This window comes from Rhipicephalus sanguineus, chromosome 3 (assembly GCF_013339695.2).
Source record: "Rhipicephalus sanguineus isolate Rsan-2018 chromosome 3, BIME_Rsan_1.4, whole genome shotgun sequence".
Classification (NCBI taxonomy): Eukaryota; Metazoa; Arthropoda; class Arachnida; order Ixodida; family Ixodidae; genus Rhipicephalus; species Rhipicephalus sanguineus.
The window spans coordinates 18,769,112-18,795,216 of NC_051178.1; the positions used below are offsets into that span (position 1 = coordinate 18,769,112).

General features: G+C 48.8%; 1 protein-coding gene across 2 annotated transcripts; it reads left to right on the forward strand.

The window, feature by feature from the left end:
* The first annotated feature begins 875 nt into the window (after window positions 1–875).
* LOC119386473 (WW domain-containing oxidoreductase) lies at window positions 876–12,453 on the forward strand. 2 transcript variants are annotated; one of them, XM_049413148.1, is made up of 4 exons: window positions 876–897; window positions 988–1,306; window positions 7,830–8,174; window positions 11,865–12,453. In XM_049413148.1, the coding sequence occupies exons 2-4, from the start codon at window positions 998–1,000 to the stop codon at window positions 12,438–12,440; spliced, it is 1,230 nt and encodes a 409-aa protein (XP_049269105.1). In that variant the 5' UTR covers window positions 876–897; window positions 988–997; the 3' UTR covers window positions 12,441–12,453. The 2 variants fall into 2 exon arrangements, with proteins under 2 accessions (XP_049269105.1, XP_037509683.1); XM_037653755.2 differs by lacking the exon at window positions 876–897 and having other exon boundaries at window positions 927–1,306.
* Window positions 12,454–26,105: the final 13,652 nt, after the last annotated feature.

Consider the following 26,105-nt stretch of genomic DNA (forward strand, 5'->3'; position numbering starts at 1 on the left):
TTTATTTTGTTTACATGAAAACCACTCTGGGTCTGCCTCACTCGGCGCTCTCTGAAACCGAAACTGCGACTGGGAAGTTGGAACCGTCTCCAAATAATTCACCTCATGCAAACGAGTTTTCCAGCCGTATTGAGCGGGCCGTTAGCTACTTTATAGCTACTTACTGCATCAGAAACAAAAATTGGCGAAGCTTGCACTAAGAAACAGCGAAACTGGATGACTGTGAAGAGTCAAGACTGTCTGGTTGCTTAATTGTAGGTTGTTTCCAGACCAGGCTTTAGCTAGGTGATGCTAGGTTGCTTTTAAATGCGAAGCATTTCTTAGCGAACTTCTTCTGCGACTTTGGGCGTATCTGTCTATCTATCTATCTATCTATCTATCCATCTATCTAGCCGCCTACGACAAATTTGTGCTCTCCTCTGGCCTCGTTAATGGATGCATATCGAAATTGATGTGACATAACATATAACTGTATGACGAACGTAAATGACAGGATATAACATGAAAATAATCATGACATGCGTGTCATGCGAGACAGACGGTACGATTTTTCATGCGATTCGACGTCCGACACGGCGGAGGGGAAACCGGAATGGTGACCTTTCATAGCATCGTACAGCCACCATTCCCTCTGCCCCACCGCCGCGTCGGCCGTCGGATCGCATGGAAAATCGGACCGTCTGTCCCCCGCTTTACATGCCACGTTCATGGTGCGCTCGCTTTGTACGTTGATTCTCAGCGCAGAGGGGTTCGATCGAGTTAGAGCCATGGTTAGAGGACATGCAGACGGTCACGGACATGCACGGCACGGATGTCCAAGCTTTGAATGAAATCTCTAAGGGCAGCGACATCACATGTCACCGCCGTTCTTAGCACCGGCGCTCTCGCTTGACCTCGGTATTCGTTTACCTTTACAGCCGCAAAACACACAGTCTCGAAGGACGCCTCCAAGTGTCGCATTTAATGCAGCGATCGCAAGGACATCAGCATAGCTGCCATGTCGAGCTTGCTTCCCGAGACAGATAGCGAGGACGAACTGCCATCGGGTTGGGAGGAGTGCGTGGCGAGCGACGGTTCGGTCTACTACGCCGACCACTTGGGCCAGCGCACGCAGTGGGTGCACCCACGAACAGGAAAGCGCAAGCGTGTCTCGCAGCAGCTGCCCTTCGGCTGGGAGCGCAGCGGCGACGGCGCCTTCGTCGAGCGCGCTTCGGGACGACGAAGCCAGACCGACCCGCGGCTCGCTTTCCCCGTCGAGGAAGGCGCCCCCCGTCAGCGCTTCGACGCCAGCTCGACAGCCATGCAGGTGCACACTTCGTATCTCTTTGACGTAACTACCAGGAGGGGAGCGACACAGGAACACCAAAACTAATACCGGTGTCACACGGCGCACAACTGATCGCGATTAATCCGTACAGAGATGAAATCTCTCAACAGTGATTGGCTCGCTTGTGAAGCTCGGCTTGAAGGAGCCAATCACGATCAAGAAATTAGATCAAGATCATGCGCGATTGTGATTCGTGATCAAAAGTGACCGTGTGACACTATCAAAAGCATAGAGTTTCATACAATGCTTACTAGAGGGAACCCTGGCGCTAGTGTCTATGGGAGCTGCAACGCATGGCGCGTCAGCCAGCATGGGAATGATGGGTAGTACACGGATTTGTCTAACCTTCGTTCTTTCGGCTCCATATGACTCCGCATCGCCTGGATCCGCTTTGTCGCAAAATGAAGTTCAGCAAAAGTCAGCAGTTCCACTTCACCACTTCAACTTTTTTAGGCTCGCCAATTCAAATCTGGTCACGAAGTTCACAACGATCGATTCTTTTAACCGAAACAAAACCAAAACACAGCACAAAACAAAGCCACAAGTGCGTTCGAAGTCGTAAGCACGAAGATTAAGCAAATCTATGTACTACCCATCATTCCCATGGTGGCTGAGCAATCGCAGCGCCAAAGTCCCCTCTAGTTAATTTTAGGAAACTCTATGATCAAAAGTAGCGAAATGTTTTGATCCAGCCGCCGCGCCCTGCGATAGGCCAGTTGGCGGTACGTGACCTTTTCACCTTCGCCCCCCGCCCAGAGGGTCCAGCGGCGGCACTGGCGGCAGCGCTGTGCCAGTGGGAGGTACAGATGTCTGTGTTTTAAAGCGTGGAATTGGACAATTTTAGTAAGCGGAGGCTCTGTTGCATTGTTGTTGCAAAGTAGAAGTGCCTATGTACCTGCTGCTTGAGTGGACGCACGAATGTTGTGTTTGAATTGAATGTTTGCAGCGTGACGTGCTAGTATACGCACATGATTCTCTTTTTATGAAGCTCTAGAAGATATTTTGGACTACTGGCGCGCCATTTTGTCTTCCTTGAGAAGCGACGAAGCCGAGGGAAAGAAGTGTGTGAAGCTCAAGAGTCTTATTTCATCGCCTGAAGCTGTGCACGACTTGCTCGTTGAGATGGGGTTTCTAAAGACCAATTCGTGTACCGTGCTCTCAATCATTAAGGAACTTGAGGCAGAGAATACCCTGGTACACAGTTTATCCCGTATACTGGGGGTTCGTTTTCACGCACTCATCAGTCAATGGCGTAATCTAACCGAGGTCTTCGCATCAGATGTCACAAGTCTGTTGGACCTCCTTGACGAGACTGCCCGCTTAACGACTGTCACAGACTTTCACGGATACTACGCTGCTGTCGCCGAAAAGTGAAGACAGACATCTGAGAGGAACCTGTGCGATCAACTCCAGTACACCAAAGAATCGTTTTGGTAGTGTGTTCAAATTGTGAATCTAAATGTAAAGCATGAGCTGCCCTGCGAGTTTGAAAACCTATGCGCCTATTTTTCAATTAATGCTTCTCGAAACTGATGACATGAGCCAGCTCGTGATTTTGTGAACTATCAGTGCTATGAAATATGTAACACTGTTGAACCCCTGTCGTTTTGGAGACTTTACAATGTCCAATGGCCAGTGCTTTCTCGCTGCGCACTGCGTCTTCTGGCGCTTCCTGTTTCTAGCGCCAATGTTGAAAGGGCATTTTCAAAGCTGAGTCATCAATCGAAAAGAGCGCGCTTCAATCAGTGACAGCAACCTCACAAAGTCTGCTTGCGTGTTTTACAATAAGCTTTAAGCATAAGGTTGTTATACGCACAAATTAGGTGTTATGTGTGCAAGTATTTCGCTTGTGCATATGTTTTTGTGCATTCAAACCTTCTAGAAAAAAAAATGTGCTTCGTGTGTTTTGACGTTTTAGTATTCAGATATGAATTGATCTAAGATTCTGGGGCTTCGAAAATAATGCAAAGCTCCGAATTTCGGAGAATTGGGGATTTACGAGAAATAAACTCTGATAAATGCCGAATTTCCGCCATAAATATAAACTCCGATAAACACCGGCCGATTTTCAAGAAAAATAAACACTGCAGACACGGAGCCCTACCCATATGTAACTGATGTAACTACATGAAAAAATCCGTAAACAGAGGGTGGGTGCTCGAGCCGACGTTCTGACAAGTGGACTTGTCTTCTTCAAGGCTGGAACAGATCCATCCTTGAAGAAGACCAGTCCACTTGTCAGAACGTCGGCTCGAGCACCCACCCTCTGTTCACGGATTTTTTCATCGCAAGCTTCCATCTTCCCTTTCCTGCTGTTTTTTTATGTTACTACAATAACAGAAACATTTATCTAACACTGTTTGGAATTATTGTGTTAGATGTGATTTAAAGAAAAAGAACTGCGGGTAGAAGTAGAAGGTGTAGAAAGCACTGAATATTTAGTTCAACCCACGCTGGAAGACAATTTAAAACATTCACTTTTGTACACTGCCATTTCGGTTGCATGCCTTTTCGTCATGGTTGCTGTTGTAGAGGAATACAATGCTTGTGTATGGTCAAACTCAGAATGTTCCTGTAGCACACGGCCATTAGGTTTCTAAAGTTTTTTTCTTCATGCTTTTTGTGAGCTTTAAGAAGTTGAAATACCTCCAGCCACAAATTCTTGGAGGAGACAGTTCAAATGCCTTCTAGAGGGAGCAACAAACTTATGAGTGCGTTGAGTTTGTCAGTATCCAGACAAAACGCAGGGGTCACAGAAAGGTGGGAAAGATTTACACAAGAAACTGGAGCTTGCGAACATTTTGACTGCCAGAAACGGGTGAAGTCAACTGTTTTTTTTTGTGCAATTGGTTTGCTGAATTAGTTGAATAAATATTTTGGGGAAAAACTGATACGCTAACACACAATTTTGTGAAGTTGGCAACATGACTCGGACGGAGCACAGATGAACCAACATAGCAGAAGTGCTGCCCTCTGTCCGGGTCACGCTGCTCATGTAGTTTACAGAATATCTTCAATTACCAACTTGCCCCGCTTGCCTTTTTTACTCACACACAGGGCATTCCTCACGTAAAATTTTCTATGGCAGCCCTCAGTTGAACCAAATGCACCTATTTTGTTGCAGTTGATGCCAGCACAACAGTAGATCACCAAAAAAAAAAGCTGGTAGGCTTCATACCATATATAGAAAAACGTGTCCTTGCGTGAGCATACATCACTGTGCAAAACTGCGGTAAAAGCTTAATTTTCAAAATACACTCATACGAAACAATAAGTATTAAGTTGTCATTGCCTTTTGTGAATTTCTTTGATGAGCAGCTTCTTCGTACTTGCAAAAATTGCAAATGCCTCAGAGGTGATTTTCATCACAAGCACTGACAATCGCATTCTCATCTTCGTGGAGCCAAATTAGGGTCTCTCGCAAAGGTGATACTCGAAGGCAGACCTCCTGGGTGTTGCAAAGCATGCTTTCTCCGCTTTCAGAACATGCTAGGAGTGTCTACACAGATGGCCAATAAACTAAATCTCGAGTAGATGTCAATCTACATGTGCGACATAGCGGCTCCCCAAAGCAAATTACGTACCACAGTGTGTTTTGTTGGCACATAGTTCCCCTCAAGATGGCTTTAGTCCATGCGTCCCTTTGAGCCCGATTTGAGGGAAACCTGAATACATGGCATGTAGGCGCTCCCAACGTTTATAGAACCAGGTAAGTTGCAAAACTCCCCGCGTCAGCCAAGCCGTCGCAGCTTCCGGTTTGGTGGCGCTGGCGGCGCAACAAGCTTCCGCTAGCAGACGAAAAAGGAAGTCTGCATGGCAAGACGCCACGGCAGCCGTTCAGAAAGGACCCCGTTGTTTACTCGCCGACTGTACATTATCGGGATTTTTCGTTGCGCTGCTGTTGCAACGTAAAACTGAGCAATATTTAGCAGCGATAAGGCAAAGTCAATAAAGCTAGGGCTTTCTAGACTCCCCAAGATAACTGATGCTTCATAGCATAATCGAGTCTCTCATTACCCTACAAGAAATCAACTGTATATGGCGCATTCCCGTAGCGTAATTCTTCAGCTAAAGTGGATGCTTGGGCGTGTTGGTACTTCTTTCTTTTCGTTTTGGACTGTGCAAGTATTGCGCGGTGTTAACGAATAAGTCATTGTTGTAAGTCAGCGCTGTTGCTTGTGTAATCCTTTTTCTGGTGCTCCGTCTTTTTTGCACTGTTTCCGATAATTCTTCACTTTCACTTTTTTGAAGTGAGGAGTTTTCACTCTGTATCGCGGCTGTCGTTACTCGCAATTATTGAGTGGTAAAATCGTCGCGTGTGTAATGCACGCCGCAATTTCAGTCCTGCTACAGAAAGAAAAGTTGTATTTATTTTACGCACGCAATGAAACAATTTTTCACATATTGCATGTATGATGTGATGCAGACAAACGGCACAACTCATTTACAGTCTCAGACATTATTAAAAACAGCTCTAATTAACTGTAAAGAAATATTTACAACACAATTTTTAGGATCACTGAAATCAAGGCAAGTTCGGGAATATATTTGGGACGCATCCTTCGACGAGGCTTCTTTCCGCTGGCGATTTCAACCTTAATTCTTACCATGGACCATGTGAGTGAAAGTCATCAGGATGTCTTCCTCATGAAAGTGCATATCACATACACGTGATATGTCGGACAGTTTCTTGTCTTCACGAGGAATGGCGCGATCCCACACTGCTCGCTGGTCAGGGTCACGCGGGGCACAAATAGGTTACCAACCGTCTTAGATTTCGCAGGACTGTCCCGACTTTTCATACAGCGTCACGAGCCGTCCCTGTCGGGACATATATGTGTCCCGGATTTATTCCGAATCGTCCTGTTAGAAAATTTTAGGTGATCCAACCCACGCCTGACAACGCGCGTCACGCTCCAGAACACGAAGTTTTCATGAATAGCACGCACGAAGCAATGTTGATGTGGCTAGCGCGTGCCAAGGGCTTTAGTCACTTTGGCTGAACTTTTCTGCGAAGCGCGACGACTTTTACGGGTACATTCTCCGGCAAGAGGAAGTGTTGCGAGCAGCACGTAGCCAGCTGAAGAGGCCGAAACAATAAAGACCCCCCCCCCTTCTCCCCGTCCCGACTCCCTTCATTGAAGAGTTGGTAACCCTATGCACGAAAGAAATGTCGTGGTGTCTCGGATTTCCTGTCACCTAGCAAAACGTTTGCTTAGGCTGGTTGGTTCATGACTTCTGTGGGAAAACTGTAGCGCAAAACAATACAAGGACCGACAAAGAACACGGCACTGGCGCCAACTTCCAACTGCAACGAGAAAGAACACGTCCTTGTGTTGTTTTGCGCAACAATTTTCTCACAGAATTCCTGTAACCGCTCGCACAGCCGGGAACAAAACATGTTGGCATGGTGAAGACACGCAACACATCGAAAGCACAATAGAAAGCTCAAAACTGTTCACGCAGAAAGCAGTCTTCACGGATACTGACGCGCCGCAATGCCAGCTGAAGAGAGTGGAGTGAGTGAATCCTCTTGCGACAGCAGCGCCACATCTGTCGCTGATGGCGGCGCCGCCGCGCAACGTCGCTCAGTTTTGCAACTGACCTGGTTCTATAAACGTTGGGCGCTCCAGCGTAGTTGCACCTGCAGTTAGCTCCACAGCAGCATCCAGGCATCTTAAAGCATTCCTACTAGCAAGTTCTTAATAACTCACTCATGACTAAACGGCTGGGTTAAAGCACTCAATAATGCTTGGACAATGTGCTGAACAGATGCACGTTGAACATCGTAAATGCTTCTGGTTTTCTTTAGCTCGGCTCTGCACATCCACGTTCTGGGTGGTGGGGGAGAGCAGGGCATGCCTAGTTCTAGGTGGTGTTGCCTGGTGGTTTCTAGTACATGAATGCAAGAGCACCTTTACCAGGTGTCATGTGATTATGGCAGTGAAATCAAATTCGTAAAAACTGAACATGGTAATGGAAACCTGTGCCCAGCAAGGAAATTAACACTCATAGCACAGTGATAGTGGTGAGCACAGTCTTCATTTGTCGATAGTCTGATCTTTGGATCAAACACATGGCTGTTCGTGCATGAGTCACAGTACATTCTTGTATAATCACTAGTGGTCGCTTGCATTGCAGAATGTACTCCACTGCATACGTCATACATTAAATCTGATTAGAGCAACTGACTACATTCTGTAATATTGTTTTGCACTGAGGGATACATAACTGATGTAAAAGTTTGAGTCGGCGAAACCCTGTAACATTGAACAAAAAGGACAAGCACACGTGTTGCTGTTTTGTTCTTTAAGCTTCATAAGTCTAAGGACTTTTCAGTTTGGCTAAGTTTGGTGTTTTTATCATTATTAGCAGTTTTAAACTGTTAATTTAGCCTGCAATTCGTAATAAATCCTTACAAACTAGCTCATCTTTCTGCTGCTTTCACAGTGTTTTATGTGTCATAGGATGATTCACATGGATGTTGCTTTGGTGACCGCAGGTGCTGCACGGACGAAACCTGGATGGCCAGACAGCTGTCATTACGGGGGGCAGCTCAGGCATTGGCCTCGAGACTGCACTAACGCTGGCATCGCATGGCTGCGACGTGATCATTGCTTGTCGCTCAGCAGATGCTGTTACCAAAGCCATAGCCCAGGCCAAAGCCAAAAAGCCCAGCACCAAGTTGTCCTTCCTGCCTCTAGACCTGGCTTCCCTGAAGTCTGTGCGTGACTTTGCCACAGCTTTGGTACTGCAGCGGCAGCGCCTAGACATGCTTATCCTCAACGCTGGCGTTTTTGCAGTTCCATACTCTATCACAGAGGATGGCTTTGAGCGCACCTTTCAGGTTCGTTCCCAAAATTTAGTGCAGCTTCGGCTGAAGTTGGCAAATTGGTCAAAGGCTCTTTTCTTAAACTAGTGTCTATATACAATTTTCAGTCATTGCTTTCGCATCTGTAAAAGTCATTCCACACTGAAGTTACACTGATTTGACAATTCTGGCTTTGTTCAGCTTTCTTTCATTATGGAAATATTGAGCTTGTGTAAGAAAACAAAGTAGGTAGTAAAATAATTGTGCTTTCCACCTTGTGACTGAACAAGAAGGGTACCTTTGAAGGCATGTCGAATTACTGGTGATGGGCTCATTGCATTCTTTTGATAGGAAACATCTTGGAAGGAGGTCAGTGAGCAGCTAGTGTACACAAACCAGCAGAAGGCCGTGATGTTTATTAAATGCGAAGCATTTCTTAGCGAACCTTTGGTACTTTGAGTGTTTCTACCTACCTACCTACCTACCTACCTGCCTGCCTGCCTGCCTGCCCGCCTGCCTGCCTGCCTATTCTATTCTATTCTATTCTATTCTAGCAGCCTACGTCTGGGTGCTCTTATGATCACCTCATTAACCTCTCATAGACCAAAATTGGCATTGAAGTATAAGAGGATTTGGTGAATATGACTGTCTGGTCATGACATGAATAACATGAAAATCCTGTCACGTACGTCGTCAAACCCTTTCCTTCAGGCACATGAGGCACATACCTGTTTACTACAGGCCGAGGTGTACGGGTATACGCCACAGGTGATTGACAGTTTATATCTACCCAGGAATGGCGAGAACAGACACTGGTAATTTAAATGCGAGAGCGTTAATAAAAACCGACATAGGCAGCGTTGACCCAGCGAACGGAAAGAATAAAGATTAGGATCCCAGCGGGAATCGAACCCAAGCATTCTGCGTGGCAATCAGATATTCTACCACAGAGCCACGTCAGGTCTACAAACTGGTTTGGAAAAACAGCTTATGCAGGCGTAATGTCGGTGCAACGTAAATTGTGCTTGTGGTGCTGGCTATCTAATTTTACAAGAAAGCAATAAACACTACATATGTGGTCCTACGACACAGGCATCATATCAGATTAACGTCTGTGGTTCCAGTGTTGGCTCCGGTTTTGTAGCAGTCTAATAAACATTACAGTTGTATTCCTTTGATTCAGCAAGCTATATTGAAGCATTGCTCGACCCCGGAGGAATACATTGTTGAAAGTTACGTATTACATATATTCACATGATTGCACCATAAGTGCACTCGATAATACTGACGTATGTACTGTAACGTGAGGGCTGACGTTACGTCGCACCATAAGTTACCCTTTAAACGACAGTGTTGGCGATGTGTCTGGTAAGACCACGATGTGCACATCAGCTACTGCACTTACAAAAACACGTCGATTCATCTCGTAACGCTTGGCTGAAAGTCATAAAACACAGCATAGCATTACTCGCTAGCTGCTTCGCACGAAACTGATTCCTACAATGCGTGGGATCTGCCTAATATGTTTTGTGTCTGTTTTAGTTTTTATGTTACTGGTCTCTGATGAACAGAGAGAAAAAGAAACATTGCGTGCAGGGAGGATAAAAAAAAGCGCCATCAGGAAAGTAAGCCAGACAAAGCAGTGACAATACTGTGACTGCGGGAGATTTCAACATAACCAATTCTAGAAAAGATACTTTGCAGGCATTTGAAACTGTGAATAAAGTGCCTTGAGCGTGAACTTTTCGGGGTGCATTTCAGGAAAATGGCTATGTGCGGTTTTGCTACTTAATATGTACTGATGGTTTAGTTGGTGAGTAATGATACTGATGAAGCAGCGCACAAAAGCATCCATAAAAATGATGCAAACACAAGTGCAGGTTTTCCTTTTTTGTCATAAATGCTTCATCTTTGGGCAATTAAGTGTTTAAGGAAATATACATTTTCTCCTTTAATTTTGGAAAGGCATTAGTATTAGGCAAGTTGCAGGCAGTTTTTCCTGTGCCTGAAACAACGATAGTCACCCATTTCATTGAGGTCTATCACTGCATTGCGATTTCAGAAACAAACTGTTCGATGCAATTGCTGTTTGTGTAAATTCTGAGTAGCATTGGTAATATAACTCCAGCAACCAAATGCAATTCATACATGCCATAAAAATCAAGGCATGCGAGGATTTAAGGCATTTCGAAGATTTTACTTGAGTAGTAGAGAATGTTGCACTGAAAGAAATCTTTAGTGGTTTTAGTACTAGTAAAATTCATCCTTGTCTTGTTCAAAGGATTTCAACGGTTCAAAGGGGTTAGACTTTTTAGATTTATGTAGTCTAGTATGTCGAAGATCTATTGTGTTCTGGAAAAAAGCTAGCAGTCATGTGCGAGTTTGTGCAAGGTAGATGCAGACGTTTTACTTAGTCATAACGACTCCAAAACATTGGAACTGGAGTGACTTAATAAATTTAGCTGTTCGGTGTTCAGTTACAATAGTAAAAGCAGGTTGTTGGTTTAGGCTAACTTGTGGTCAAATAACTATATTGTTTTTGCTGTGAATAGGATAGGTGACAAAAGGTCACGTTCAAAGTGGTGTTTGAATTAGTAAAAACAGCGGACTTAGTGCTTGCCAGGGTGTTGTAAAGAAACGTTTTTCGTTCTGGTTTTAGTTTCGGTCCACGGAAAAGAAGTTCCGTTCCATTTCTGTTCCGAAAGGGAAAAAATAATCGTCCATAGCAGTTCTTAACGATTTCTACCCTTCACTTTTCTATTCAGACATCACTGACTTACTCCTATATTGTATAATTAATAGCCCAGGATGATGGGGCACTTTTGAAAAAAAGATGGATCCTCATAGGGAAACTTAGGCCGACCTGAGTGAAACATATTACCCCTGTTCTTATGTCCTCTATTGCACATTGTTTCCATCTGCTGGCTCCCCATCTTTACTATGGAATCCTTGCCTGAGATATTCCCACGCACGTTTATTGCTTTATTTGGTGTATTCGGGTTCCACCCACAGAAAGTGCTAGCAGCGCTTGGTGCGGTTAGGGAAGTGTTAGGGAAGCTTCGTGATTGTTTGAGATCATTCTGTAAAGATTACGCACTGGACACGAATAGTGAAGTTTATTCCAGAACTTACGCGAGCACTAACAATAATGCTGGAAGGTTCTCTGACTGATGTATAAAAGATGACGTGTTCCGTCAATGATAAGATTACTCGACGGCCGACAACTGTTCCCGCCGCTGTCAATGTACAGCGCGAATTGCTTGTACCTTGACTTTTCAATTTCTGGGCAGGAGGACACCCGAATAAAGAGTTTCGTCTTGAACACGCCGACTGCTGCCTTCAACGTCACGACCACATGACAATTTGCATTACTGCTCACGTTACAGATGTCAGTTGTTCCTGATTGCCAACTTTTCCTGTGAACCGTAAACTAATAAAAGATATTTCGTTTTCACTCCAAAATGCAATAATAAATAACGTTTTGGTTACGTTTTCATTCTGGTAAAAAATAGTTTCTTTCATTTTCATTCCATTCCGACACACTGGTGCTAGCACCCACGGTATTGCGTTTTGTTGTCAGTCTTGTTCTGCCCTAAACATCTAAATTATTAGTCTAATACTAAATTTTTCCCAACCAGTCTGGTTTTAGTTGATGTTTACTTATGACCGACTGATATTTCGTATTGTAATTCAATTTTGCCTTTGCTTGTGCCTTGCCACCTGCAGGTGAATCACCTGGGCCATTTTTACCTGACAATGCTGCTAGAGCCATTGTTACTTGCTTCAGCACCTGCACGCATTGTTGTGCTGTCGTCTGAGAGCCACCGCTTCAGCTTTCTGTCAGCTGCCAACTTATCTGAAGACCGCCTGTCGAATCCAACGGGCCAAGGCTTCTATCCTGTGCTGGTGTACAATGACACCAAGCTTTGCAACGTGCTATTTGCAGCTGAACTTGACCGACGGTGGGGACCAAGGGGCGTGCGTGCCTATGCTGTACATCCTGGAAACATGGTGTTTACTGGCCTCCCACGCGAGAGTTGGCTGTATTGGGCTCTCTTCCTGCTGGTACGGCCATTCACCAAGTCCATGGCGCAAGCTGCTGCAACAACCATACTTTGTGCTACAGCACCGGAACTGGCCGATGCCGGAGGTGCTTACTTCAACAACTGCTGCCAGTGCAGGCCATCAGCTGCAGCTGAGGATGAAGTGCTAGCTGGGCTACTCTGGAGGACGAGCCAAGCGATGATCGGCCGAGCAGTCCTGCACATTGATCAAGGAAATGCTGAGCGTGGTGTACAATAACGCGGTCACATAACAATTGGAGGAATAAACTCTATTTTATGAGGTGACGAGCACTGTCGGTCGAGGACTCTGTGGTCATTTAATGCATCTGTGCACTTTTAGAAGCTAGCAGGTCCTCCCACTGCTCCGGTGTAGAGAGGGTCGGAAGATGCGGTGTAGTTAAAAAAATTATAGTAAAGTTTTAAAGAGTGTGCAGCAAGTGGCTAGACTGCAAAGTTGATTTTGAAAAAGACAGAAGAGAAGGAAGCATGCATACCAAGCAAGTAACAGACAAGGATGCAGTTCTTTGTCAGCTCACATTAATTCTGTTGCAAATATGGCTGTTTTAAAGGAACAACCCCAAAAAGAATGGGAAGTGCATGGCACATATTGGCATCGGCATTTTGGATGGCAGTTTTAAACAAGCCCAACCACACTGAAAGGAAGTGCACAGTTTCAAACAGAGTATTTGCAGCATAGAAATACGAGGGTTATTTAAAAAGTAAGGGCCATTTGTTCCCCAAAAAATAAATATTCGTTAGTAAATGTTTTTATTGGCTCGTTTAGTTTAGACAAGACTACTTCACTTTTCTACATAATCATTGTTAAGTTCTAAGCACTTTTCGTACCGCTGAACAAGTTTCTTTAGTCCCTTTGCATAGAAGTTTGCTGCCTGGGAATTCTTTGCTGTTTGAGTTGGTTGGTTAGCATTTTTGGTACCCACCTTGCACACACTGTGATATCTGTGCTTTTCAGTTACAATCGTGCAAATTGTAGTGCGGCTGACAAGAGAAAATAGATGCGACAGACGACTAACTGTCAGTCGTCGGTCTAATTGCAATGCCAGGTCCACTTGTTGAACAGTTTCAATGGTCTGGGTTCTGGCCCTTTCACTCCGCTCTTAAGGTACATTCACACCGAAGGCGGGGCGGCAAAGCGGCCAAGCGGGCTTTTCAAGGCGGCGAGCGCGCGTACCTGTTCAGACCGCATGGCTCTCTTGGCTGCCCGCGCGGCCGACGAGGCGGGGCCTCTCGCGCGTTAGCGCACGTGTCGCTATCACGTGGCTCGGCTTCTCCCAAAGAGACACCCGCACCACCGCCGCAGCGCGTTCTGATTGGCTGCGGCAAAGCGGCGAGTAGCGGCGAGCGGCAAAAAATTGTTCCGAGAGCGATCGGATCTGCCGCCTCGTTTTTCGCCCCGCTTTCGCCGCCTGGAGAGGAGGTTTTCCCGCTTTCCGCCTCACCGCTTTGGCCGCCCCGCCTTCGGTGTGAATGAGCCTTTAATCGTGCACATTTGTGGAGCTGTTTGTGAAGTCTCGACACCATTTTATGGCCTTTCCTTGACCCATCACTTCATGTCCATAAATTAGGCACAATTCTGCATAAATTGAAGAAGCTGATGATCCTTTTGCAAGCAAAAATTGAATTACAGCTTGCACTTTACAACAGGTGCGAGCAACGATTTTCGCAGACATTGTCGTTTGCATTCCCCGACAAGCAGACGACTACTGAGTCAGAACAGTAACTTCTGTACCGTCGCGAAGAATTAACATATGGCGCTGCACAATTAAATCTTCATTCTAATGCGTAAATATTTAAATGTTAGCAAACGGCCCTTACTTTTTGAATAGCCCTTGTACAATGGCAGCAGCAGGTCATACTTGTAGCATGAGAAGGTAAATGCATGACTGAATCGAAGAGAGTAGGTGATGCTGGCCCACTTTTAAATGCGGACCAAAGCCCCTTTCATCGTTTCTATCTATCTAGCCGCCTACGTCTGGGCGCTCCCATGATCCCCAAAACTTGGTGTAACTTGAACCTCATTATAACAAAGTTGCATTTGACACGAAAATAACTTCGCTATAAATGAAAATTCGTTATAAGCGTATATTCGAACCACTGTATCTGTTACGAAGGCTATTCTTCATTTACTTCGTTATAACAGATAATTCGTTATATCCTTGTTCGTTCTATCGAGGTTTGATTAGCATAGGAGGACATGAGTGTATGACGAACAAGGTTAGCAAGTCGTGACATGAATAAGGTTACATGCTTCTCACATACGTCACGAAACCCTTTCCCTCAGTCACGTGCGGCGAATACCACAGCCCACGAAATGCGGATATGCGCCACACGGATTCACAGCTTATATCAACCCAGGTACGGTGAGAATTAATAGGCTTTACAAATATTAACGCGCTAATGTCAAGGAGCTCGTGTGGCAGAAAATCCTATGCCAGCGTCTGCAGCGTTGTCGGTGAGCGAAAGATCCCGGTGTACGTTAAATCGCGTACGGTTTGACCCGGAATCGAAACCAGGCATTGTGCATGGCAGTCAAGTATTCTACCACAGAGCCACGCCAGTGCTTACAACTGCTTCGGAAAAAGACCCTATGCAGGCGCGCCATGTTGGGGCAACGCCAGGCGTGGTTGCAGTGTTTACTATCGGTCTTGGTCTTGGTAACAATTGAATAAATACTAGATATGTAGTACTACGTTGACTCAGCAAGTTATAGTCAAGCTTGAAATACGAGCGCGTAACTTAAACAGGGACTTAGGAAGACAAGGACAAGCGCATGCCTTGTCCTTGTCTTCGTAATACGCGCTCGTATTTCAAGTGTGGCGACACACTGCGCACAAACCGGCGCAGGCACCGCCTCGTCATTAGCCAGCCCGGCGTGACATGGCCGTATGCTGCACCACGCCTCCGATAAGGGACAGCGCCACCGCAGCGTCACCGGAGGCTTACGTCACCGACGGCTGTTATAAACCCGAGCTGCTAAGCTCGGAAGTTATCATTCCTTCGCCACCCGACTAAGCGCAGCGTCGCTATGCTCGCCCCGCTGCATGGATGCGTCCTTCCATCGACACGGCATCCCACATCTGGTGACCCGGAAAACGAACAAACCGCACCGCCATGACCCGGACCTTGGAATGACCTTCCAAAAGATTCCACGGGACCTTCACGCCGAGTCAACCGACCTCTGACACGCCTATCACGATGGCGCTGCGACCGGATGAAACCACAGCGCACTGCATCTTGCTGCCGCCGGAGTTTCCCGAATTCTGGCCGCAATGTCCAGCCATCTGGCTCATCAAGATGGAGGCTGGTTTCTCCCTGCGTAACATCGTCTCGCAGCAGGACAAGTACGCCATCACGGTAGCTATGCTCCCTCCTGCTCTGCGACGCGTTGTGCCTCCTCTTGGGCCGCAGGCATACGACCAACTTCGAGGGTTCGTGCTAGCCCCACCGCAACCGGCAGCAACCGTGCCCGCACTCGCCGCAGCAACCGTGCCCGCACCCGCCGCAGCAACCGTGCCCGCACCCGCCGTAGCAACCGTGCCCGCACCCACCGCAGCAACCGTGCCCGCACCCACCGCAGCAACCGTGCCCGCACCCGCCGCAGCAACCGTGCCCGCACCCGCCGCAGCAGCCGTTCCCGCACCCGCCGCCGCAGCCGAGCCCCCGGCACCCGCTTCGGCAGACGAGGCCCCGGCACCCGCTTCGGCAGACGAGGCCCCGGCACCCGCTTCGGCAGACGAGGCCCCGGCACCCGCTTCGGCAGACGAGGCCCCGGCACCCGCTTCGGCAGACGAGGCCCCGGCACCCGCTTCGGCAGACGAGGCCCCGGCACCCGCTTCGGCAGACGAGGCCCCGGCACCCGCTTCGGCAGACGAGGCCCCGGCACCCGCTTCGGCAGACGAGGCCCCGGCACCCGCGACGGCAGACGAGCCCCCGGCACCCGCGACGGCAGACGAGCCCCCGGCACCCGCGACGGCAGACGAGCCCCCGGCACCCGCGACGGCAGACGAGCCCCCGGCACCCGCGACGGCAGACGAGCCCCCGGCACCCGCGACGGCAGACGAGCCCCCGGCACCCGTGACGGCATCATCACCTACTGATCCTGTGCGCGACACCCGAACCAGCGCTGCTTGTCGGGTGTTCGCTGACACCACGGGTGTCACCCTAACCGAGCCACCTCAGACTGTCCCGACCACGCTGGTTGGCTTCGAACATCATACTGTCCCGACCGCCGATCCTGCCCAAGCTGTCGAGCGGCAGCGCAAACATGACGACGCCCGCACCGACCGCGACCAACCGGTCCCAGTCTCCCTGGGCGGACCAGCACAAGGCCACACCTAGCACCCCAACCCTGGTCATCCGCAGAATCTGGGGCCAAGGCCCAACATCATTCTGGCGCCGCCGCGCATGATGCCGCCCCCCCTCGTTTGCCATAGTCCCGGGACAGCCCCTGACACTACAACAGCTACAGGCCATGCTGCACGTACAGACCATGCTGGCCCAGCCCACGCTGGGTGCGTTCCAGACAGACCAGCGCCAGTCCCTGGTGTAGATACCGACGTTCACCCTGCCGCAGATATTGGCGCAGGACCACCACCATCCCTTCATGACCACCACGACGGTGTTGCATCCGGCGCCGCCGCAACATCTCCCCGTGTATGTCTCGGCGCCCATGACGTCGGCAACGATACACCACCAGCCACAGGCGCCTACTACAACGGCGCCACCAGTCGCGGAGAAGCCCGTGAAAGCGCCCACGTACACAAGCGCGCCCGGTGCGATCGCTCTTTCGCGGATCCACTCGGCCCTCCGGAAGCGCCTCTCCGCAGCGCCGCCCGTCAGCGGAACGGCTCGCAAAATCCGCTAGGTTTCTACACCCGTCCTCTACGCCACTCTCAGCCCCGACCCCCAGGAAAAAATGGAGCACCCGTTTGCTACTCGGTGTTACCGACCAGGACAGGACCGACTCAAGCCCGCGTACATCGCTGCGAACGAACCGGGCAGCACCACTCCATCCACAGGCATCTACCCAGAGACGCCGACGTCACAGCCCACTCCTTTCACAACACGCTCTGGATGTCTGGTACGCCTCCCAGATTTTTACAGACCCTGAGGGCTCTGCACTCCGCGGGGGGGGGGGGGGGGGGGGGGGGTGATGTGGCGACACACTGCGCACAAACCGGCGCAGGCACCGCCTCGTCATTAGCCAGCCCGGCGTGACATGGCCGTATGCTGCACCACGCCTCCGATAAGGGACAGCGCCACCGCAGCGTCACCGGAGGCTTACGTCACCGACGGCTGTTATAAACCCGAGCTGCTAAGCTCGGAAGTTATCATTCCTTCGCCACCCGACTAAGCGCAGCGTCGCTATGCTCGCCCCGCTGCTACTGCTACGTTAATAAACAGTCGTTATGTTTTATGTTGGGATGCGTCCTTCCATCGACACGGCATCCCACACAAGTATCATGAATCACCAACTCGCCCAGTCGGCCATTTTGATACAGTCAAGCATTGCTTGACCCCTGAGGAATACGCGCTCTAAAGACCACTAGATGTGCACGTCATCACACCGTAGCGTGCACTTCGTTTCGATAAGGGTGACATCTGTGCCCTAACATAAGCGCCGACGTTTGTCGGGCTACCCTTCGCACCTCAGTTCAGTCCATTTTTCTGGTGAGCCCAGGATATGCATAAAACCACAACATCTGCAAAGATATCCACCTCGTAAGACTTGGCTCAAAGTGCGGCATTATCAGCTACTCGCTGACCAGTGGCGTAGCCAGGAGGGGTGACCGGGCTACAGCCCCCCCCCCCCCCCCCCGAAATTTTTTCGTACTGTCCTGTACCGCCGACCAAAACAGCCACCTGCGCCGGAAATTATCTGGATTTTTTCTAGAATTCCTTTCCGCAGTCGAAAAGACCCTTCGGTGCGAACATTGCTGATTTGGGCTGGCTGTTCTCGCTACGCCCATGGAGGCCCTGTAACTGGCTGCCATGCTGCAAAGAGAGGCGCCATGGATTGCCATTTTACGACAGAGCGACGCGCTCACTAACGGGCTCCGCTCTCCCACGCTGATGCCGTGCTACCGCGAATGAGTAACTATTATTGACTAGCCGGACGCTCGGGATTAAGCTATAGAGAAGCAGGGGCGGATCCAGCCACTCATTTTAGGGGGTGCGGTCGCTTGAAGAAAACTGGAGAGGTGGGGGAGGGGGGGGGGCTCACTTTTGTTTTTAGTGTTACTATTATTAAAAGAACCCCATCACAGCATAAATACTGTTAATTTGTACTTAAAGTGGTTCCACTCATTTGTCCTAATCAGTTTTTAATCTTAATCAATTGGAAGAATTACTACAAATTACGGGCTACCACACTTCAGATATATGCCCATTTTGCTGCGCTAAGCCCTTGTTAGAAATCGGGTTGCGTGGCCGGTGCGAACACGGGTTGGTGTCTTGCCAGGCAGTCACCAGGATAAGTTGATGGAAGGAAGAAAACTATACAAGTAATTTACCTTATTCAGATCACAGGGAACAGGCACGGTGCTCTCCGGTGCACCAGCACCGGATTAAATTAGCAGATTGAAATCCACCCCATTTTCCCTCTCTCCACGCTGTCACCACACCAGGATTACACCAATCCTAGAACCTTTGTGGGGTCATAATGATGAGCCCACACCTGTACTTCAATATTCAATGTGCCGTTGACCGCGCAAGACTTCAGAGGTTGAGGACCGCCATCTCTCACGATCCTTCCGGGGATTAGGAGGCTCGTTGACCTCGCGTTGTCAGCACTTGTACTCGGAAAATACGTTTGCACAAAAATCATCCGTATGGCGTCGAACAGACGACAGAGACGACACGGCAGGTGCACGGTGCGCTATTAGAGTCTTTTATCGAGTTACGGAAACACGGTACACAAATAGGGTACGGGATTACGGTAGCGCTCCTCCTCTCTCGCTCGTGCGCTCCCAGTTCCAGTGACGCACTAGTGCGTCTCCCGAACGACAGGTGGATCGTTAAGAATGCAGGGGCTGACAGGCAATAATGAGGCGTGACACCACACAGTAAATTTCGAAAAAGCTTTTGTGATGTTAGGATGCCTTTACCGCAATGGGGAGAGGTTCTTTGCAGTACGTTCCACATGGGTCTCCTTTGCGCATGCGTGGCCACGCCTGGCGACCATGGGCAGCGCGCGCTGGCACCTAAAGTCCCTAGATTTTTCCCTGTTCTTTCGACTTTACTGGCACCCGCCTCACGCAAACGCCTGGCCTTGGCAAATATGGGCAGCGCGCGCTAGCAGACGCCGCACGCCGACGGTTATAAGGACCCAACTAAAAATGTCGCTCTACAACAGCCGAAATCAAGCTTAGCAGAATAGGAAAAAGGGACGAAGGCTCCCATGCGGGCACATTTGAAAGAAGTATTGGGCGTGCAGCTGCTACAATGGGCGATTATATGCGCTGCACGCAGGCATCCGCAGCGGCCCACGACCCATGCATCTAGCTTCATGAAAGTATTAAGGGTCTGTGCTTGTGCTACTCCATTCCATCCAATACAGATGTTACTTCAGTACATTTTGAAGGTGATAACTTCAGCGCTAATAGGACGGAATACACGCACTGCGCCAGGGCTCGTCTCATCTCTTTGTAATTCGTCCTCGTTTGTGCTGAAGTTCTTACCTGCGAAGTTATGCAGCAACTAGGCCTATTAACGTGAGCGTTCTAACGGGTTGGTAATTCATCTAGAACATCATCTCGATGGCTTTCACCTTCCAGTCTTCTCAGGAAAATGCATAAGGGACCCTGAGTTTTTATTGTACTTCAGTACAGGCCATTTCATTGGGGCATCTTAGCTTCTCCGTACGGTAAACGCCATAAGTACGGCAATATCTACCGCACGCAAATGTCAGTCGCTACTAACAAGTCCCGCAGGTGCCTTACATCTTCTTCAGGTGCTGTCGCCACTGCAGGCTCCACAGTGACCCGCGCCGCAGGAAAAGTGGCACGGAATCTGCTCTCAACAAGTGCTGAGCGTAGTCGCAGCAGCGGCACTACCCCTACGCTCAGTATATTCTAGCAACCGTACTACCGCACTACCACACGCCCGACATGCCTGTGCTCGGCCGCGCCAGAGAACACCTGGCCGCGCTCGCAAGGCGCGTGTCTCCGTTGCTAGGCGATGGCCACGCATGCGCAAGGGAAACCTATGTGGAACGTACTGCAAAGAACCTCTCAATGAGCAGCGGCGAAAGCACAACGAGCGAGAAAGGAAGAGCGGTACCGTAATACCGTTGTTGCTCTCCCTCAACCCACTCCAGGTCGTTTTCAGTCGCTGAGAAGCGAGGCCAAACATTTCAAGGCGACAAGGCACGAGTGGCGGCTCTTGCCTTCTTGATAAAGAAACAAGGAGAGAAATGCGTGAGTGAACCGTCACTGGTTTTAACCGATAAAGAAATAGCATTTCTGACAACCGGACCAGGGGAGGCACGCGAGTGTAGGGAGGTGGTTTCGGAGCTGCGCATGTGCCGTTTGCAAATGAAACTAGTTATTTTAGAGAGTGCTTCAAAATAAATAAAGCACTGCTCCACTTGCTTATCTCTACGCGTACGTCGCATCGTTTTAACAAGTAAAACGAAGACAGCAACGACAAAGGAGAACGGCAGCAGCATCACAGACGACGAAAATTAGCAAGTGGCACAATGCTTACGCATATTTACGTAAGCCTTGCAAATGACTTTCTGCGGAATACCTTTAAAAAACATCTGCGCACTTTGTAACCGAAAGAATAAATCGCAATGTGCGCATTAACATTATATCGGGCTGAGCATGAGGAAGAGATGCTGAATATATGAGCGTACTTTAGAAAATTTATCTCAGTCAGTGTGGCATTGCTTCAGTACCTTTGAAACTTCCGAACACAAAATCGTGGGCAGCGTTTATTTCAAGCAAAAGAAAACAATTCATGTTCATATTCTTTCACATGTCTTGGAAAAGATACCTTGAAGTTTTTTAACATGTGGAAAAAATATACTGAAGAAAAAAGTACTTAATTCAATCATAGCGTTATAGCGGATTCTGTAGGATATTGGTACATTCCTCGTAACTGCATTAGAAGGGCTGCAGAAAGGTACACTATAGTCAGTTTGCGGATTTCTTGGCTGCTCTGAACAGGTTAATGACGACAAATTGCAGGATATACTTGGCTGAATACTGGCGTGACTGGTATCTCAAATACTGCGGCTAGCAATGATAGGCACGTTTCGAGTTTTCTTTAACTCAGAAACAAAAGAATCAAGGGGTGACGATATCAAAACGAAAGTTCTAAACGCAAGCTATATATTTGTGCGTGACCTACGCTTACCTTGTGTCGCCGGGACGGGTCAAGTGGCAACCACAGTACCAGTCTCCAGATTCATACGACTCGGGTAGCAACGCGCGCGTCTAGACACTCGAAGGACGGTGGGACAGTCGCCAGCCGCCTGTGCCTTGTCAATGCGCACCGCTGTTTACCGCCAAATTTGAGAGTGGAAATCCTTGGCGTAAACAAAGGCGATGCAGCCACTTACCTTTCACTCCTGCGCTGTCAGAAGCACAGTGCAGCGTCAAACCCACAGCATTAGGACTGCAATCCGAAAAACCTGCAGCTGCCGTGGAAGCTCTCCCATGCTTTTCACCGAAAAAATTAAGAGAGAAAGGAGTGAAAGATGAGACCACGCGTGAGACTAAAACGTTTTAGCAAGATGCGGCAGTGACGGTAAAACCCTACGTTCTAGTAACTTCGGCAGCCTAATACTCTAAAAACTGGTAAGCGTATCGCAAGAGTAAGAAAGCCGAGTTACTCTTCAGAGCGTTCTCTTACTCTCGCAAAGCATCGCATAGAGTGAAATGCACGTTCACTATGTACGAAAGGAGAGAGTGAAATGTGCTTATACTCTACCTCCATCTGAGAGAGTGGAATGCCCGTATACTCTTCCGGCATGACAGAGTAGAACGCAGTTATACTCCTGCTCCTCATAGTATATGTCGATGCGCCGGAATACCGCGAGCGATGACCACTCATTATTAAGCACACGCATATACAGTAGAGAGCACTGCATTCGCCGCGGGGCTGGATACAATTAATAAAAAAAAGCAGCGTTTCCAGCGCCTCCCAGTGCTTTTCAGTGTACTGGAATGCACTGGAATCCAGCGCCTCCCAGTGCTTTTCAGTGTACAGGAAGGCACTGGAATAAAGCCTAATATCCGCGTTTTTAGCTTTGGATTTGTGCAGTTCAATAAGCGAATATCACCTCATCGAGTCGGTCGACGATCGAAACTACATTCGAAAGGTTTTTAGGGTCTTCGTATTTCAGTATCCGCGTTTTTCGCTCGAACGTCGCGCACGGAGTACACTGCCCTAAGCTAAATGGTCCGTACGGTTAGAGTGCGCTATTACGGCTGTAGTCGCGGAACGTGAACAATAATAACCGAAAATATGTCCAAGGGCGTGACAAAAACTGAAGTGTTCAATGTGCAGTTCAGAAGTACAGCGGTTTCTACACAGAAATGACTAACCGCTTAGCTGGTCAATGCGACTGCCGCACATATCCTCGGTTACGCTAATCTTGTTGGCTGAGAAACGGGCCGGATTGACGTTCTGATACCGGGAAGCACAAAACAAACAAATGAACTATCTTGTGTTTGGTTGTCGCATGTACGGAGATACTCAAACCGGCGTTTCTAAACAAGAAAACGAAGACAGATCACCGATATGGTCAGTGCAATCAGTGACAACATGAAAGAAAAAGGACGTGTTCATCGTCTCCGAGTGTGGCGTTGTGGTAGCGCGTCGGACTCACAATCTGAAGGTCGCTGGTTCGAACCTCACTTGCGCGTGTTTTTTTTTCTTCCGTCTTTTTTTTTTTTTGTCGCAGTGCTCGTTATTATATGTCATCATTACGATCTACGCATGAATAAATTCTGAAATGCAATATTAAGGCCCTATTTGGCCCGAGTTCTGGTATTTCTTTCTTGAGGTGTACTACTACTCCTTTCGGAGGGGTCCAGCTACTCTGCTTCGGGAAGAGTTATGTTACTCTGTTGAGGTGGATTACTATAACCCTTTCTGGGGGCATTACTATACTCTGCCTCAAGAAGAGGTGATTTACTCTGGAAAAGAGAGTTAAATATGGGACAAGAATATACTCTCCCAAAGAGAGTGCCCAGCACTCTCTTAGTTCTTAGAGTGATATCGTTTCAAGAACCTCTTACCTTTGACTTCTTAGAGGAACAACTTCGTGCCAAGCGACAAGCTGCTTTGGGAATGCCGGAAAATACGGTGACGTGACGAACACTGTTTCATCCCGTCGACGGCAACAATCCAAAGGTTCCTACAGGCTTTGTTTCGTTGTCATAACCTTCTCTGGTTCAGATATGTCAGCGATGTGTGCAATCCAGCGTCTTGCCTTACGCCGCGAAGAGACTTTGTTAGAGGAGTACTGACGCAAAATTTTGAAGGCGAGATAACTTGTGGGATAGATTTGTGTGGACACACGCGCATCACCTACGAAATATCGATGGATAATATCGCCTAGAACATATTTAAAATCGATTTTAAAGTGCGTGTAGCGCCACTGCACGCGAAGCTCGCCTTTGGTTTTCGTGTAACCAACGAACCACCACCTTCTTCTTTTTCTTCTTCTTCTTCTTCTTCTGTGGTTATTCAGGAAAGGAAAAAGGCACCTAATTTCTGTCTGCCTATAGGCGACACGGCGCAGTGCCTTGTAGGGGTGGGGGGTAAGGAGGGAATAAAAGAATAGTAGGAAAATAGAGAGAAAAGTGATAGGAGCACATCCATCCAACGAAGAGAAAAGAGGACAGGAAAGATTGGGAAACGGTCACGGGAGTTCAGGGACGGGTCCGCGAAACACAGCTAGTGGCACAGTGCACAACACCGACGAAACGGAGAAGGTCCCGACGATGAGAGGCGCACGGCATAGCGGGCGAGGAGTCCGTCACGGGGCGCCGGTCAGCGAGAGGTACGAGGAGTAATCCAGGACATCGCGGCCGGCACGTCCGTCTTGCTTGAAATCCAGCGAGCGAATCCAACCACCTGCGCCACGAGTTTGTGCTGGCTGTCACGATTCTTGCGAGCGCTCTCTCCTAGCAGACTTTTTGAACGGGAAGAGGGGCACAGTTGAACGGGAGTGCAAATGGTCATGTCCTGGCCTCGGCAGTGCATTTTTTGGGGGGTCACGCATACTTACAACGCCTCAGAGGGGATTATAACAGCACCCAGAAAGCCTTCGTTGAAAAGAGTTGACGACACGGTGTCCATGTGCACGCGGTTTTGTGTACTCACGTAGTCAACTATGTTTTAGGAAGTTGAAATGGCTCCAGCCACAGTTTGAAGAGAGCCCAACGTTTCGGGATCGATTCGGTCCCTTCCTCAGGGGGTGACTGCGTTGGTCATGGAAGCATGGCCGCGTCTTGTACTCTCACCACGTCTCCGGCTTTCCCTTTCCCTCACGTTTCGGAGGCCGCGAACGTATACTGGGGGCATTGTTCCTAGCGAGCGGTTCACATTTGCAGGTGTGTGCCGAATGTGCGGAGACTAGAGCAAGAGCCTCCTTCGCAGATTCCTTTCTGTTTCTAGAACAGAATCGCCGTCAAAGTCAATTTTATGGTCGTGCTTCTCAAAGTGCTCAGCAAGAGCGCTGCGCGCGCTTTCATCTTCCTGACGTCGTTCTTGTGTTGGCGTATTCTCTCCGGGAAACACTTGCTCCCGCCAATGTAGCTCGCTGGACACTCAGAATATGACACCTTGTAGACTACGCCTTGGTGATGGTCGGTCTCTCGGCTTCGGTAGCAAGCGGGTGAGCGTCGATTCCGGTTTGTGAATTACCGTGAACCCCTCTTTTCCGAACACCTTGGAGAGCTGTTCACTGATGCCCGGCACATATGAAATGACGACGCGCTGGGCCGGCTCCTTCGATTCCATTGTAGCCGGTGGGGTGGCTACGATTCCACTGTAGCCGGCAAGGTGGCCAGGGAGGGAGGGTGGTCGCATGTGTGTCTCTCGCTGTTTCTTTGCGGTACGGTGGCTGCCCTCTCGATACACATAACTATTTGCATGATAACTGTTCTGTGTTCACTCCGCGCTATCTGAAACCGCAACTGCGGCTGGGCGCTATAAAACCACCTACAAATAATTAACCGTCACGCGCTCGAGGAAACGAGCTTTCCATCCGTAATAAGTGAGTCGTAGAAAAAACAAGATCCAAATTTTTTGCGTCAATGCTCCTTTAATCTGCCACCCCCTTTTGCTGAGGAAGCAAGGGGGTTGAGGCGATGAAATTCTTGGAAAAAGAAGAGAAAAGCACAGGATAGTAACCGTCTCTCGTCGAGAAGAACATCTCAATCCTCCTGTCCAGGGGAGGGGGATTAAAATAGCAGAACAGAGGCCTATCGTCGTTGGAAAACATGGAAAGGGGGTGAAAGAAGTTCGAGGAAAAACGAGGGCACCATCTAGAGTGCCCAGAACACAAACTGCCAGGCTGGGGCAACCCTTTAGAAAAACCGGTGGGTGTCCGGCGGCACTGGGAATCGAACCCGGTAGCTTCCGCATTGGAAACGGACGCTCTAGCCATTCGGTTTCTTCTGCGGTTTGGGCAGTTGTAGCCGGGGCAACCTGACAAAGGAGGTGGACGCAGGCACTAGAAAGAAGGGGGGGGGGGGCGTGTCACACAGTCTTTGGGGGGGGGCGATCGCCCCTACCGCCCCCCCTCTGGATCCGCCACTGTAGAGAAGGTATTGTTAATACACCGTTGCGGCGGGGACATCTTGAACTGAAAGGATTATATTGTGCTAGCGGAGGGCCCAAAAAGGGGGTGGTCATCTTTGAC

Bases quoted from the DNA above. Each gene is read 5' to 3' on its own strand.
- LOC119386473 (XM_049413148.1), top strand. From the start codon at position 998: ATGTCGAGCTTGCTTCCCGAGACAGATAGCGAGGACGAACTGCCATCG. The intron at 1,307-7,829 runs GTGCACACTTCG...TGGTGACCGCAG, and splicing joins CCAGCTCGACAGCCATGCAG to GTGCTGCACGGACGAAACCT. The intron at 8,175-11,864 runs GTTCGTTCCCAA...TGCCACCTGCAG, and splicing joins GCTTTGAGCGCACCTTTCAG to GTGAATCACCTGGGCCATTT.